The 15,575-nt window shown below is 40.8% G+C and overlaps 1 protein-coding gene across 1 annotated transcript in view; it reads left to right on the forward strand.

The window, feature by feature from the left end:
• Window positions 1-15,575, forward strand: part of magi1b (membrane associated guanylate kinase, WW and PDZ domain containing 1b) — a 137,537-nt gene that overhangs the window by 102,278 nt on the left and 19,684 nt on the right. The window contains exons 13-28 of the mRNA XM_085353074.1: window positions 5,478-5,509; window positions 6,612-6,656; window positions 7,088-7,132; window positions 8,637-8,681; window positions 9,000-9,044; window positions 9,251-9,295; window positions 9,747-9,791; window positions 10,616-10,660; window positions 11,513-11,557; window positions 12,062-12,106; window positions 12,428-12,472; window positions 12,679-12,723; window positions 13,122-13,166; window positions 13,577-13,621; window positions 13,859-13,903; window positions 14,102-14,141. Of these exons, the coding sequence (XP_085209200.1) occupies window positions 5,478-5,509; window positions 6,612-6,656; window positions 7,088-7,132; window positions 8,637-8,681; window positions 9,000-9,044; window positions 9,251-9,295; window positions 9,747-9,791; window positions 10,616-10,660; window positions 11,513-11,557; window positions 12,062-12,106; window positions 12,428-12,472; window positions 12,679-12,723; window positions 13,122-13,166; window positions 13,577-13,621; window positions 13,859-13,903; window positions 14,102-14,141 (702 nt within the window). The remainder of the gene's footprint in view (window positions 1-5,477; window positions 5,510-6,611; window positions 6,657-7,087; window positions 7,133-8,636; window positions 8,682-8,999; window positions 9,045-9,250; window positions 9,296-9,746; window positions 9,792-10,615; window positions 10,661-11,512; window positions 11,558-12,061; window positions 12,107-12,427; window positions 12,473-12,678; window positions 12,724-13,121; window positions 13,167-13,576; window positions 13,622-13,858; window positions 13,904-14,101; window positions 14,142-15,575) is intronic.

Consider the following 15,575-nt stretch of genomic DNA (forward strand, 5'->3'; position numbering starts at 1 on the left):
CAATTCCCCCATTTGGTGTTTTGATGGTGGTGGACAATGCTGTGCAACACGTGTTAAGTCACTCAATGGTATTTAATTGAATTGAGATCAGGTGACTGTAAAAGGTATATCATGTGATTACCAGCATTTGCATCATAGTCTGCAAACTATTCAGTAACCTCCTCGAGCTCTATGGATGAGGACATTGTCATACTGAAAGACACCTCTTAAACCACTGTGGAAAGGTTTAATTATAGGATAAATCTAATCAGTGAAAACAACTTTGCATTGATTTGCTCCGACCATTTCCTCTAAGGGGACAAAAGGCCTAAAAACAAGCCAGCAAAAAACCCGTAAAGCATAACAGAGCCCATGGAGTCCCTTACCGTAGGGGCAAGGCTTTAGGCTTTTCCTTTAATTAACTGGAGCCGCAGTGGATGAGGGGAGAAGGGGAAAAAAATGGTGGCAGGAACGATGTCAGAGGATCAGAGAGATGATGAAAGAGCAGTGTAGAAACCCCCATGATGCTCTGCTCTCTGTCTTTTCCTCTCTTTCCCTCTACTTCATGACTCATCAATCATCAGTGACACAACAGTCCCTGCTTGGCAATCAGGCCTCTTGCGTCTCTGCTCTCAAAGTGAGATATGGACCCTTTCTCTCCGTAGCAAGCAACGGGTTACAGGAGTGAAACAGCCAAGAGGTTTAAATTATTTCATGTGTCAAAGTATTTGATGAACCCCCGCTGCCTGTAAAGTTACTTTCTTTTATTTCCTTTGAATAAATGAGGGGCCCAAAGACGTGTCCAAGACTTTAGATTAACTGCATGGCTCCTTGGAAAACTCTATTAGCATTCACTTACAAATCATCCTAGAAACAGCATTCACAAGTCCACTAGAGTTCACTTGGGACCGAGTGATGTAAATTTCCTCATTTGAAAGCGACCACAAGGGTCAGTGAAAACATCCGCGTGCCTGCTAACCAGGTAACGGACGTCAGAGAAGTTACAGGAGATGTGGTGTCTCCAGCATGTCCGGGTCCACAAAAGACTGTAATCGAAGCCTTGGTGTTATAGCAAGAGGGCAAAATCCCCTTATTTATCTCTATGCAGCATGCAGGTGACTTCATGTACCCTTAAAGACAATCACAGTTTAAATACAAGTTTCCCTATGTGTTTTCCATCAGCATGCAAGGAACATAAGGAGGGTAACCTTAGGATTAAGGAAGGTATGAAGGTAAAAACACCAAGTGGGTCGTTGTCACTGTAGATGGCTCTTATTGGCGTAATGGTGGGCAAGTGCACTGATGGCTTGTAAGTGCCTCCTGTCAAAAAGCACTCCACGGATCTGTTTTCTTTAAGGGCGCACACTGATAGACGGGAACACAATTATGTGAAACTGCATAACCCACATAAACAAACTCAGAGTTACCGGCACGCACATTCATAAGACTCGTTTAGTGTCTCCAGTCTTCTTCACAGCCATTAGAAAGAGATAAACGCTGATGATGGCTCCCTGCACAGACTAAAGCAGGAAATCAATTCACTGTATGGGCAGGAAGTGTTGTATTTTTGCCCACTTCGCATTAAAAATTCTGCTGACTGAACGTTCCAGTGGCACCATAACGAACAGCATTGCAGTTCAGAAAAGCAATGATCGCGGGAGCAGCCTGCCCACCGGGTGCCCACGATTCACCTCTGCTCGTTTTTTTGGCTCGCTAGGGGCTCGAGTTGGTGAATCATTGCTTGTTGCACGGCGGGGACGAAGTGAGCCTTTCTCGCTCTCCGAGCCCATACCAATCTCCCATGTCTTCACACCTCTGTAGCCACTGGGCGAGTCGTAAATCTCCAACATTGCACCATCTTTTTGTTTCCAGGATAATGCTCCGCAGATAATTTGCGCTGGGGTCTCCCCTGGGCGGATGTGTGCATTTGTGGGAGGAGGGGATTTCACCCCAGATTTAAAGTTCTAGAAGAGAAACACTCCCCAGTTCACCATTTTTAATTTAAAGAGGGAAAAAAGGACAGTTTCTTTCCCCATAAGAAAACCTGTTACCTTCCACTGCGTTTTCTTTTTCTTTTTTTAACCTGTTCAACCTGGTCCTCTTTGCTATTTAGCCACACTGGCACTTGTAATTTCTCTATTTACACACAGGCACACATAGAAGGATCCTCAGTAACGCTGCGCTTATCATGACTGTCACACTCAGGATGCCGATGGACACGGCTGATATGAGCTTTTCACTCCTTCACTGTACAGCAGAAAGCAGCTCACCACAACAAGCGTTGCTTAGAGACCATCTGTCAGTTCCCCACGGTCACCAGGCACTGTCGCCACGGTGACAGATGGACCTGCCTGTTGGAAGCCATCACTCCTCGCCGAGACCTAGTAGCACATACACACAGACACGCACTGTGGACAGACAACATAATCTGCTTAGTAATGGCTTCCGTTTAGTAACTGCTGGGTTGCCAGGTTGGTGCAACAGTTCCTATCTGTTGCAGGGTCGTGTACAAGGTGTACTGCCTTTTGTCAGACTGTACCCACCTTTGGCAGCTTGTTTTGCTGAATTTTTTGCACACAGATTTTGACTTGGTGTGTCAGTGCTTCGATTTTTATATATTGATTCTGTTAGTAACAGTTCTTACTTTAAACTGTGCTAGTTTTTGCCTAAAATTCTTTGCTGTGGTAAACTCAGGGTGTTCATATGAAAAGAAAACCAAGTCATCTTCCCTCAACTTCAGGTGTTTTATTTCCTCTGGCAATCAAACAAAAGTATTACTTCAAGCTACTTAAATTAATCTGTCACAGTCCTCAAAGATGCAGTAGAGTTCATTACTTTCCTGTCTTTGAAATTCACGCCGCTCTGTTGATATCTTCAATCATAAAAAAGAAAAATCCTAGTAGTTGGATTATTGGCTCTTACGAAAGAGTCTCGTGCCACTTGTGTTTAAGATTTGTTAAGCAGAGTAAAATGAGCAAAAGGGCCCACAGTGGTTCTGGTCCATTATTTGAGAGCTGGAGGCGCTGAGGATTTAGCTGAGCTCTCTCACTCAGGCTGTCAGTCTGCCGGCCAGGCCAAATTGCCCACCTGTCTAAAAATGCTCTTTCCCTCCTCGTGTGTGTAATTAGGACCGGAAGTTGGCCCAAACATTCACAATCCCTTCTGATCTGAGAGACGCACACAGATGTAAAGCTAACCTTTGCACAGTTGTGTTTTCCCTGTTTTTATTTGCTTTATGATTGAAACCGACATTTATTTCAATAATTGATTTATCTCAGGTTTTCCTATCCGATGTAGTTTCTCCAAAAAGTTGGAATATTAAACAAAAGCATAAACTCTAAATGGAATTCATGCACTTGCAGATTTCAGTCTATTAAACTGGAATTTGATGTTCAAGTGAGGTTTGAGTCGAAGGCAACAAAAGACTGAGGAAGTTGTGGCACGCTTGTCAAAACACCTAGTGGAGTATCTTGCAACTAATTAGAGTACAGCATCATTAAAAGACTAGAAATATCGCTATGCAGCTTGCAAGCACAAAAATGAACGCCTGTCATGTTGTTATTGTTTAAATAACAAACATATTCAGTTTGTCTTTCAATTTTTAAAGCTGTTAATCAAAAAAAGCAAGCAAAAAACATGTGCTGCACATTATGAAATTCTGAATTTTGTGTGGCTGCAGAGCCGCTAAGAGGCACTGAGAGGGAGCAGCGGCAGATCAATTGCAGTGGACAGATGAAGGATAGTAAAACACTGTCCTGAGTCCTTGACTGACAGCCTCCTCGGTCCAAAGAGAAAACCTTGGGATTCAGTGGGATTATGTCTAGTATGCATCCTTTTTTTTTAACTTTTTTTTTTTTTATATCAGATTGTTTCGCACTTCTGAATGAACGATTCCTATCGATTTGAAAAGGGGAGTAGCGGGGAAAGAAGGAAGAACTGCAGACGCAACACAGCTGGAGCTGTCAGTTGTGAATGAACCCAGATGTCTGAGAGATAAAGAAGACAAGAGCGTGTGTGTGTGTGTGTGTGTGTGTGTGTGTGTGTGTGTGTGTGTGTGTGTGTGTGTGTGTGAGAGATGTTATCCTCTCATCTTCCCTAAAGGATTGACACACAGTAGTGGCCCATTTTCGCAGATGAAGCACAGCCTACTCTTGTGCGTGCTTTAACACATCTTTTGTATGTCAGAGGAGCTTGTGTTTGGCCAGCACTCCACTCGCTGCTGAACTGTAACGTTGTAGAGGGAAATAAAACCACACTTCTTGTATTTTCTTTCTTTCACGCACTCCTCCACGCGTTCTCATATCCGTGACTTCACACTGCTGCTTTTTTCACGCAGAGCCGAGGGAGGGAGCGATGTGTTTAAGGAGCGCATTTACCTGGTCGGAGCTGAGCTGTGTTGGTATTTCAGTAATCTGTCAGTCTTTTCCGTCTGTGCGCGCGCTTTGTCGGGTACAACGATCTTGCTGCAAACGATATTTTCTGGTCACTGCTCACTTGGGCAGAAGCAGCGTGGCTGTCATAAGCACACCTTGATTTGTGTCAGAAGCCTGCCTGTGAGAGTGCATGTGTAGCTGCGTAGATGTTTACCAGCATGTGGGGGTGGGAGGGGAGGCTGGGATGGAGCGTACAGAAGAAGAAGAGGGAGGGAGGGTGATGATGCTGAGGGAAGAAAAGGGAGGGAGGGAGGGAGGGAGGACAGTGTGCAGTGAAGTAAGAGAGAGAGAGAGGAAGAGAGAGAAAGGAACAGGGACAGGGAAAAAAGGAAAAGGCAGCAGGGAAGGGAAAGACTGGGAGGACGCGCCAACTGCCTATAGATGTTGGAGCCTTTGACAGCGGAGCGCGGTGCTCAGCGGACACAGGAAGATGGTCTCAGTAAGAGGGGAACTGACGGTTGCCTATAATTTAATGTTCAATATCTTGGACTCCTTCTCCATGGGTAATGCTACGGCCAGGAACTCCGGAGCAAAGCTTGCTTTTCTCCTCTTTGACAATCTTCTTTTTATTCGCTTTAGGTGCTTTCCAGGATCCTGTCTTTCCCCTTAACTCTCACTCGTCCTCCCTCAAACACACGCTCACACTTGTGCGCGCCTCCGTTGGGTAGCCAGGGTCTCGGGAGCGCTGGGTTAGCCCCCCGGCGCTGGCCGCGCTCTTCTGCCGCACCAGTCAAGCCAAAACGCTGGCCGCGGCAGCGATGCAGATAGATCGCGCTGCCTGCTCCCCACCTCCCCCACACCCCCCCTCCTCCAAAACGTAAGCCACGGAGGGGCGAGCGAATGAAATCAAGCAGGGAAAGAGAGGAAAGGAAAGAGAATGAGACGAGAGCTAGATTTGCTCTGTTGTGACAATGTTGGGGAGTCTGCGTTAATCTTTTTTCCTCCACCCATGTCTTTTTTTAAATTTCCCCTTTATTTTAATGTGAAATAAATGTTCTAACTCCTTTGGTAACATTTTTCTCTTTCTCTTTTTTTTTCCTTCTGTTTCTCTGTCTGGCTTCACAGGAGTGGCACCTGCAAAGAAGAGCCCAAAACTGGTAAGTAGTTGTTTTAATCTTAATTTTTACATCCATCCACCTCTGTCCACCTCAGTCCTCTAACCACATGTGTGCATCTTTCTGAGGGATGTTTCAATATCATCATCTCTCCCTTTCCCACCTCATTTCTAACTCCTCTCTGTGCGCTGCAACTTGTGCTCATGTTGTGGGTCGGTTTGTGGACATGGGATACTGTACTGCGCGGGGGCGGATTCCTGTAGCTTCACATCAGCCCCCCCCTTCTGACGGGGGATGGGACGAGGAGCTTTGATGCACCGCGTGAGCTGGGTTGCTAACACGCTGATGATCGCATCACACTGGGTGCTAAGTTTGCAGTGTGAGCATTGATGTATGATCACAGCTGAGAGACTGCTCCATCCTGTAATGTCTTTATTAAAAGAGAGACCCCTGTAGACTTTGCAACTGAGGGCGTGTTTGCCAATATTGTTTTGCAGGATGATTTTGACTCTCCACACAGAGATTACACTAGGAGGATATGCAGTGGTGCTTTTGAAATGATGGTGCTGTAGTATTAGCGTTGGGTAGTTAATGGTATTCTCATAGCTGTGCATAAGTGGTACAGTTCAAGCGTCACTCATGATGCGCACAGCATGGGTAAGCCCCCCCACTGTGTAGGCACCACTAAAGGTGCAGGATATTTTACAGTTTTATAGAGAAGCGATGTTAAACATAAGGCGAGGGGGGCAGAAATGGCCTAGCAAAGACTCTAATCTAATCTGGCTTTGGAAAATGTGAAGGAAACTTTTAACTGTATTTTCATAAGTTTTACAGCTTAAAGACTTTCACCATTGCCATTCTCACTACACCAAAGCAGTTACGTAAGACATAAACTGTTAAATATTAGTAAAAAAAAAAAAAAAAGGAGCTTTTCTATCTACTACTAATTTTTCTTTTTAAAATATTTATCTATAACCAACTTTTAAAAAAATCTATGAATAACCAAAACTTTGTTTTATAAATACAGGACAGTCTGGGCAGTGAGCTACCAGAATGTTTTCAGTAATTTTACTTGGTGGCACTATTCAAAGGACCCTGTAGACTGTGTCTAACAGACCATGTATTTGCCAATTTTGTTTTGCAGGATGATTCTGAGGTGGAATCTTCATACACAGATAACAGTAGGAGGGTATGTGATATTGTTTAGTTGGTGGGAAGGTTTCTAGAAATGAGGTGTTATGATATTATTGGTGTTGGTTTGATAATCCTTAGCTGATAAAAGAGATGGTGGATAAGCTGCCGGTGATAATTATAGCATTACATAATGTTTAACATTAACATTGTGTTTAGGCGTATGAGGCTATTTATGTGTGACAAATCAAATCATGACTCTTATGTCACTACATAATGCAGTGCATAAAGACATGAGTCTGCAGGTGACAGAGCAGTACAGAGCTAAACTTTAAAATTCCTTTTGGGTGCCGTACCTTCAGGCTAGATGAGATGGGAACCATCCATCGTTTTATCAGCGTACAGTTCAAAAGTCTTTATTTCAGGTATTACCAGAAAGACCCTGTAGACGGTGTCTAACAAAACGTGTTTGCCGATTTCATTTTGCAGGATGATTTTGAGCTGGATCCTCCATACGGAGTTAACACTAGGAGGGTATGTGATGTTTTTTTAAGATGGGGAGAAGGTTTGACTGAGCTAAACTGGAAAAACTTAAAATTCCTTTTGGGTGCTGTACCTTCGGGCTAAATAAGAGAGAAACCATCCATCTTGTTATCAGCACACAGTTCAAAAGCTTGCAATCATGATGGAGTGCATTAGTGCAGGAGTAATCCCCACGTCTTTCAAAGCACCAGTAATGCTGAAGAACAAAAACATATTTCAGAGCAACACATGACACAATCTTGATGATGCCTTTTTTTTTTTTTTTTAAGAAAGCCCTTGCTTATTTCAGCAAAATAATGCACGGCATTCCTCACATATTACACGAGCAGGACTCTCTTCTTAAAGAGTCCAGGTGCTGACCTGACCTGTTCTGGGAAAGAGTCTGTAAACTGAGCATGTTTTTTGTTTTTTTTGGGCGGGGGGGGGTTGTTTTGCAGGATGATTTTGAGCTGGATCAGCCTTACAGAAAATACACTAGTAGAGTATGTGATCATGTTTAGAATGGCTTTAGGCTGTGGTGGGTTTATGATGGTTCTGGTGTCTTCAGCAAATAGTAAAGGTTATGGATAAAGTGCCAGTAGTGCTGGTGTTATTGCATAATACATTTCAGCTCTACGAGGCTGCTTAGGTGTGACACAACAAGCTTTGGACCTTCTGAATGCTGGGTCCTTCTTGCTGAATATGAAATGAACCATTGATCTCATTATCAGTGCGCTGTTGAAAAGCCAGCACTCATGATGGTGCTATTACATACAGTATGGTTGATCCACACATCTGTGAGAGCAGCTCCAATGATACATTATATATGCAAGTTTTGGAGCAACCATCCCGATCATGACTTTTAAAGAAAGCCTCTTGTTATTAAAGCAAGTTGATCGCACGCTACACTCTGTAAATGTTACATAACCATGACTCTGTCATCAGAGACCAGGCACAAAACTGACCCTTTTTATAACTTTCATTTGAGGTTTTATTAGAAGGACCCTGCAGAGTAATGTGTGTTTGCCAATTTTGCTTCACAGGATGAATTTGAGCCAGATCCTCGATATAGAGAGATTATTAGGAGGGTATGTGATGCTGTTTACATGACGTGAAGATTTTAACGATTAAGCTCCCAATGATAAATGTGTTAATGCATAATGTTTTTACTGTATTTACTCTTTGGTTGTGTGATGATTTTGGCAGCTTAGTGTGACACAGCTAATCTTTTAATTTTGGGGAGATATTGCATCCTTCAGGCTCAATAACAGAGAGGAACATTTATCTCACTACAAGCACATAATTTAACAGTCAGTGTTCATGATTGTATTGTACACAAAAATGATGATTTTTTTTTTTTTTTTTTTTTTTTTTTTTGGTGAAGCAACCAATGCCAAACCCAGATAATGTGCTTTAAAAGACAGCCTTGCTTATTTCAGCAAGTTATTGCCAAACCACATTGTGCATGTATTTTGGAGCTTTTTTGTGTTCATGTGTTCAAAAAATTGTTTTTCAGGATAATTTTGCAATGGCTCCTCCAAACAGAGATTATAGAAGAAGGGTACGTGATGTCATTTAAAGTTTTTGAGAGTGAGGTGTAATCATACTGGTGCTGGGCAGATGATAGAGATGGTATTCTTATGTTAATACAAAGTGATCATATTTTAATGCATTCAGGCTTAAATTGTCTCACACAGAACGATATTATGTGTGACTCAACAAACTACTTATGACTGTTAATGCTGTGCTACATAAATGTACATATTACATGAGCATGGAGCCATAGCATGGAGCTCGGGTGCTACACTGGCCTTGTTGCAGTTTAGAAGTGTCATTCAGGCATTATTAGACTGGACATGTTTGCCAATTTCTTTTGCAGGATGATTTTGAGGTGGCATCTTCATACGCAGATAGCACTAGGAGGGTATGTGTTATTGTTTAGATGGGGTGACGGTTTTAGGAATGAGCCGTCATTGGTGGTGGTTCTATAATTCTTAGCTCATAAGAGAGGTGATGGATAAGGTGCCTGGGAGAGCAGTGTAAATGCTGCATGATGTAATGCCTTTATTAATAGAGGGATTCTGCAGACTGTATGTAACTGAAAATGTGTTTGCCAATATTGTTTTGCAGGATGATTTTGAGCCGGGTCCTCAATACAGAGATAACACTCGGAGGGTATGTGATATTAATCAGAGGTGGTGGAAGTATTGTGAATGACAATGGCTATGGTGTTCTTATAACGGATGAAAGCAATGAATAAGCTGTCAGTGATAATCATGTTCATACTGGTTTTACTAACTGTCTGGTTGTCAGAAAAGTAAATGTGACTGTTAATTCTGTAGTACACAAAGGCAGTTAACCAAAGTCAAGCTGGCTGTTAGCTTAGTAGGACAATGGTAAACTTTGAAGTTCTGCTTAACCCAATGTTTTTCAAGGTTAATTAAGAGAGGAACTATCAATCTCATTAAAAACAAATCGTTTTAAAAAGCTGTTTCTGTGACAGCATTGGATTACAATATAATATGTATAGGTTTTAGAGCGATCCACATCATTCCTTTTAAAGGAGGGACGTGCTTATTTCACCAAGACGATGCCAAACCACATTCTGCACATTCTTATTTTTCAGGATAATTTTGCGATGGCTCCTCCATACAGAGATAACAGAATAAGGGTACGTGATGTCATTTAGACAAATTGAAACTTTTCGGGAATGACCATGTGTGCGTAGATGGTACGGTGTGGTCTTCTTATAAAGATAATAGAGGGGATGGGCATGGTGCCAAAGATCATGGGTTTAATGCATGAGGTTTCAATAGAATATTTTAATGCAAGATGCTGTTTATGTGAGGCCCTGCATTCTAGTTATTGCTGTTAATTTAGTAGTACATAAGGACAGTGAACCCAATTTAGGCCTGCTGCTCATTTTTCAGAACCGCACTAAGACTCCCTTTGGGTGCTGTACCTTCAGGCTAAATGAAACGGAAACCTTCCATCTTGTGATCGGCATACAGTTCAAGTTATCATTCATGATGGTATTGCACTGTATAAGTGTATATCTGTGACGGCCCCACCAATGCTGAACAACATATCTAGGTTTTAGAGGAACATATCCCACCATCATGATTATGCCCATTAAATGCTAAACCAAATTCTGCACATATTACAAGATCAAGAGGCCTTAAATAAAGAGTCCAGGAGCTAAACTTTGCCTGCTTGAACTTTGTCTGATAGAACATGGCTGCCAATTTGTTTTTGCAGGATGGTTTTGATGTGGATTCTTCTCACAGATAATATTCAAGGCGGGTTCAAGAAAGTCTTAAATTATTTCAGCAAGACAATGCTGAAATAACAAAGGACACAAGCATGACTCTATATCAAAAATGCCAAGTGCTAAACTGGGCTGGTTTTAGTGCAGATCTTTCTTTCTGATATTGTTAGAAGGACCCTGTAGACTGTGTCTAACAGACCATGTCTTTGCCAATTTTTGTTTTGCAGAATGATTTCGATGTGGAATCTTCATACACAGATAACAGTAGGAGGGTATGTGATATTCTTCACATGGGGTGAAGGTTTTAGCAATGAGTTATTGTGATATTGATGGTGGTTTCATAATCCTGAGCTGACAAAAGACACAATGAAAAAGGTGCCAATGATCATTTTAGCATTACATAATGTTTAATCTCCTAGGACCCGGTGTCCACATATGTGGACATCACATTTTGGGATGTCTAGACCAAAATACTTAATTTTTCTCTACAAGGGCCTGATATGCACTTACGAGGACATTATACTGCCACTGTTCTATTGAAATTTAAAACCAATGTCCTCATATGTGGATCTCATTTTTCTCAAAAAGAAAAATTAGGTAAAAAAAAAATCTGGTAATTCTTTGTTTTTACATTCATCAGGTCCCAATAAACCCAAATAGCAAAGAAAACATTTAAATGCATGTCATGAAAGACTTCGGGTCTTAGGAGGTTAACATTGCGTTTAGTGTATGAGGCTATTTATGTGTCACACCTCAAAGAAATTATGACTCCTTGCGTTACAGTGCATAAAGACAGTGAACATGAGTCATTCCTGCTGGTGACAGAGTTAAACTTTAACATTCCTGTTGGAGGCCGATACCATCATGTTAAAAAGGAAGGAGCCATTTAGAGTTCAAATGATAGCTTCTCAGGTGTGGCAATGCATGCCATCATTGAGATGATGCTTTTTAATGGAACACCTTGCTTATTTTAGCAAGATGTTAGCAAACTACAATCTGCCTATGTTACACAATCATGAATACATTGCAAAAAGTCTAGTTGCTAAACTAAAATAGAACCCTCCTCTTGATAATATAAAAGGGTCCTATAGTCTAAACATGTGTTTGCTAATTTTGCTTCGCAGGATGATTTTGAGCCGGATCCTCGATATAGAGAGAACATTAGGAGGGTATGTGATGCTGTTTACATAACGTGAAGATTTTAGGACTAAGCTGCCAAGGATAAATGTGTTAATGCATAATGTTTTTACTTTATTTACTGTTTGCTTGTGTGATGTTGTCTGTGTGCGACACAAAAACTAAATTGCTGTTAATTCTGTAGCCCATAAAGACAAAAAAACATAGTCAGGCCTGATGCCAGCTTAGCATGACACAGCTAATCTTTGAATTTTGGGGAGATATTGCATCCTTCAGGTTCAATAACAGAGAGGAACATTTATCTCACTACAAGAACACAATTTAGCAGTCAGTGTTCATGATTGTATTGTACACAAAAATGATTTTTTTTATTTTTTTTATTTTATTTTATTTTGTGAAGCAACCAATGCCAAACCCAGATAATGTGCTTTAAAAGACAGCCTTGCTTATTTCAGCAAGTTATTGCCAAACCACATTGTGCATGTATTTCAGGAGCTTTTTTTTGTATTAATTTTTATATTATTATTATTTTTCAGGATAATTTTGCAATGGCTCCTCCAAACAGAGATTATAGAAGAAGGGTACGTGATGCCATTTAAAGTTTTTGAGAGTGAGGTGTAATCATACTGGTGCTGGGCAGATGATAGAGATGGTATTCTTATAATGTTAATACAAAGTGATCATATTTTAATGCATTCAGGCTTAAATTGTCTCACACAGAACGATATTATGTGTGACTCAACAAACTACTTATGACTGTTAATGCTGTGCTACATAAATGTACATATTACATGAGCATGGAGCCATAGCATGGAGCTCGGGTGCTACACTGGCCTTGTTGCAGTTTAGAAGTGTCATTCAGGCATTATTAGACTGGACATGTTTGCCAATTTCTTTTGCAGGATGATTTTGAGGTGGCATCTTCATACGCAGATAGCACTAGGAGGGTATGTGTTATTGTTTAGATGGGGTGACGGTTTTAGGAATGAGCCGTCATTGGTGGTGGTTCTATAATTCTTAGCTCATAAGAGAGGTGATGGATAAGGTGCCTGGGAGAGCAGTGTAAATGCTGCATGATGTAATGCCTTTATTAATAGAGGGATTCTGCAGACTGTATGTAACTGAAAATGTGTTTGCCAATATTGTTTTGCAGGATGATTTTGAGCCGGGTCCTCGATATAGAGATAACACTCGGAGGGTATGTGATGCTGTTTACATGACGTGAAGATTTTAGGATTAAGCTCCCAATGATAAATGTGTTAATGCATAATGTTTTTACTGTATTTACTCTTTGGTTGTGTGATGATGTTGGCAGCTTGGCATGACACAGCTAATCTTTTAATTTTGGGGAGATATTGCATCCTTCAGGCTCAATAACAGAGAGGAACATTTATCTCACTACAAGCACATAATTTAACAGTCAGTGTTCATGATTGTATTGTACACATTAATGCATTTTTTTTTTTTTTTGGAAGCAACCAATGCTACTACCCAGATAGCTTATTTAAGCAAGTTATTGCCAAACCACATTCTGTATGTATTTCAGGAGCTTCTTTTGTATTCATTTGTATCCATTTAAAAATATATATTTTTCAGGATAATTTTGCGATGGCTCCTCCATACAGAGATAACAGAATAAGGGTACGTGATGTCATTTAGATACATTGAAACTTTTCGCGAATAACCTTGTGTGCGTAGATGGTGCTTATAAAAACAATAGAGGGAATGGGCAAGGTGCCAAAGATCATGGGTTTAATGCATGAAGTTTCAACAGAATATTTTAATTTTAATATTTTAATATAGTTATTGCTCTTAATTTAGTAGTACATATGGACAGATATAGTGTATATCTGTGACAGCACCACTAATACTGAATGACATATGTAGATTTTAGCATCCCACCTTACATAATATTTAGCATAATCTTTAGCATAATGTTTAACATTGCGTTTGATGATGCCCTTCAAATGCTAAACCAAATTCTGCACATATTACAAGATCAAGAGGCTTCAATAAAGAGTCAAGGAGCTAAACTTTGTTTTGTTTTGCAGGATGATTTTGATGCGGAATCTTCATACACAGATAACAGTAGGAGGGTATGTGATATTGTTCAGATGGGGTGAAGGCTTTAGAAATAAGTTGTGATATTGGTGTTGGTTTGATAATCCTAGGCTGATAAATGACACAACGAAAAAGGTGCCGATGATCATTTTAGCATTACATAATGTTTAACATTGCATTTAGTGTATGAGGCTAAAATGCTCGAAGTTTAGAACTTTGATTATTAAAGCACTTTGTAGACTCAATCTGTGATTGCCAATTTTGTTTTGCAGGATGATTTTGAGATGGATCCTCGGTACAGAGCTTATGGAAGCAGGGTATGTGATATAATTTAGATACAGTACAGAATTTTGGTGGGAGATTGATGTCATGTATGGTGGTGCTAGTTAGGTAATGGTGATGGTGTTCTTGAAAGCGTAACAGAGGTGATGGAAAAGTTGCCAGTGCTAAACCATCAAGTCACTATTAGCTGTGTCTGAGTGAAAGTACAGTAATAGTATAGAATAGTTTTGCAGGATGATTTTCCACTGGCTTCTACTTATAGAGACCACCCTATCTGATTTCAGTTAGCTAGGGAAGAAAATTGTTGGGATGTGTGATGATATTAATGCTGGGTATATGATTATGATGGGATTTCTATAGCAGATAATCGAGGTGATGGGTATGCTTTTTAAATGCATGTTATGTTAAGAAGTTGTATGTGTGCTAAACCAGTGATGCGTCACGTTAAGCAGGACTGAGCTGAGTCTTAGGAAGCAGTGAGGATTTGCTTTCATTGCCCCACCTACCAATGCCTCTCGCGTCCCATCTTCTGTCTCTTTAATAAGTTATTGGAGCAGCACAAACCCATGTATTAAACTACTCGCAGGCCACCGAGGAACAACGCAATGACTGCAGAAGGTCAAAATCTAATAGATTCATCAAGTATAGGAGATTTGTTTTCATTTAAGAGGGGGATAGGATTTGGTGCATCAAACAACAAGAAAAAAACACAGATTGGTTGGCCTGGGTTTTTTTTTTTTTTTTTCTTTTGAGAATCAGTCCTCAGGTCTGACTTCAGCATCAACACGACCTGCATTTCTGATTAAGTATATGACTCTATTGATTTTTTTTATTTTTATTTTTTTTAAGTACACCACAAACCCTAGTGAGGTTATTTGCAGCACCAGCAGAGTAAGCATTCCAGCTGGAGCCACAGCCCCGACTTAATATTTCCTAAAGCATCAAGCTTATTTTATGTCTAACAAGGATGATGAATATAAACATGAATTGCAGAGGTGTAGGAGAGTGATTCAGTGAGTAATGAGTGTGAAGACATGACTGCACTTTGAAGGCCAAACACTTTGATATTTGAGAACAGACGAGCCACTTGCCTCCACCCTTTCCTGGTATATTTTTGTCCTCAGCGTCCAAAGTAATGTGCAGTCACGTGACGTGAAGAGACTGAACTGCTGTCATTTTCGCTTACCGTCTTAAAATATCGGCCTTTCTTTCCCGAGCTCTGCCCCGTAACCCTTTCACGTCGCTGGCTTCTTCGCAGCAGTGGAGAATTTGCAGACCAATGGTGACGATGTGATGCTTGCAAAGGAGAGATGCTGTGACAAGGATGACAAACAGGATCTTTACCGATACTCGCAGCGTATCTGTGCCTGAGCTCGGGATTGTGAGGTTTACTCAGCTCGAATCCTCGAACAGATGCTTAAGTGCGCATGTTATTGAGGGGCGAGTGGCAATTTATAAGCAGTTTTACATTTCTACCTTCACCAGTAAAGTCCTCTCTTCTTTTTAAAACCCTGGAGTGCTTTATTCATTGTGACTATCCCTCCATATACAGCACGGAATGCAGCTCCTTCTTAATACATTCCACTCTGTTAAACAAAAGGAATAGGCAATGTACTCTTGTAAGTTCCACAGTTTTCTCCCATAGCTGAATGACTTAATCATGAGAAACCATTGAGGTCCTCTTTTTTTTTTTCTCCTTCTTTGTTA

This window comes from Diplotaxodon limnothrissa, linkage group LG5 (assembly GCF_057381915.1).
Source record: "Diplotaxodon limnothrissa isolate DT_005_m linkage group LG5, D_limnothrissa_male_GT1.1, whole genome shotgun sequence".
NCBI classification, from domain to species: domain Eukaryota; kingdom Metazoa; phylum Chordata; class Actinopteri; order Cichliformes; family Cichlidae; genus Diplotaxodon; species Diplotaxodon limnothrissa.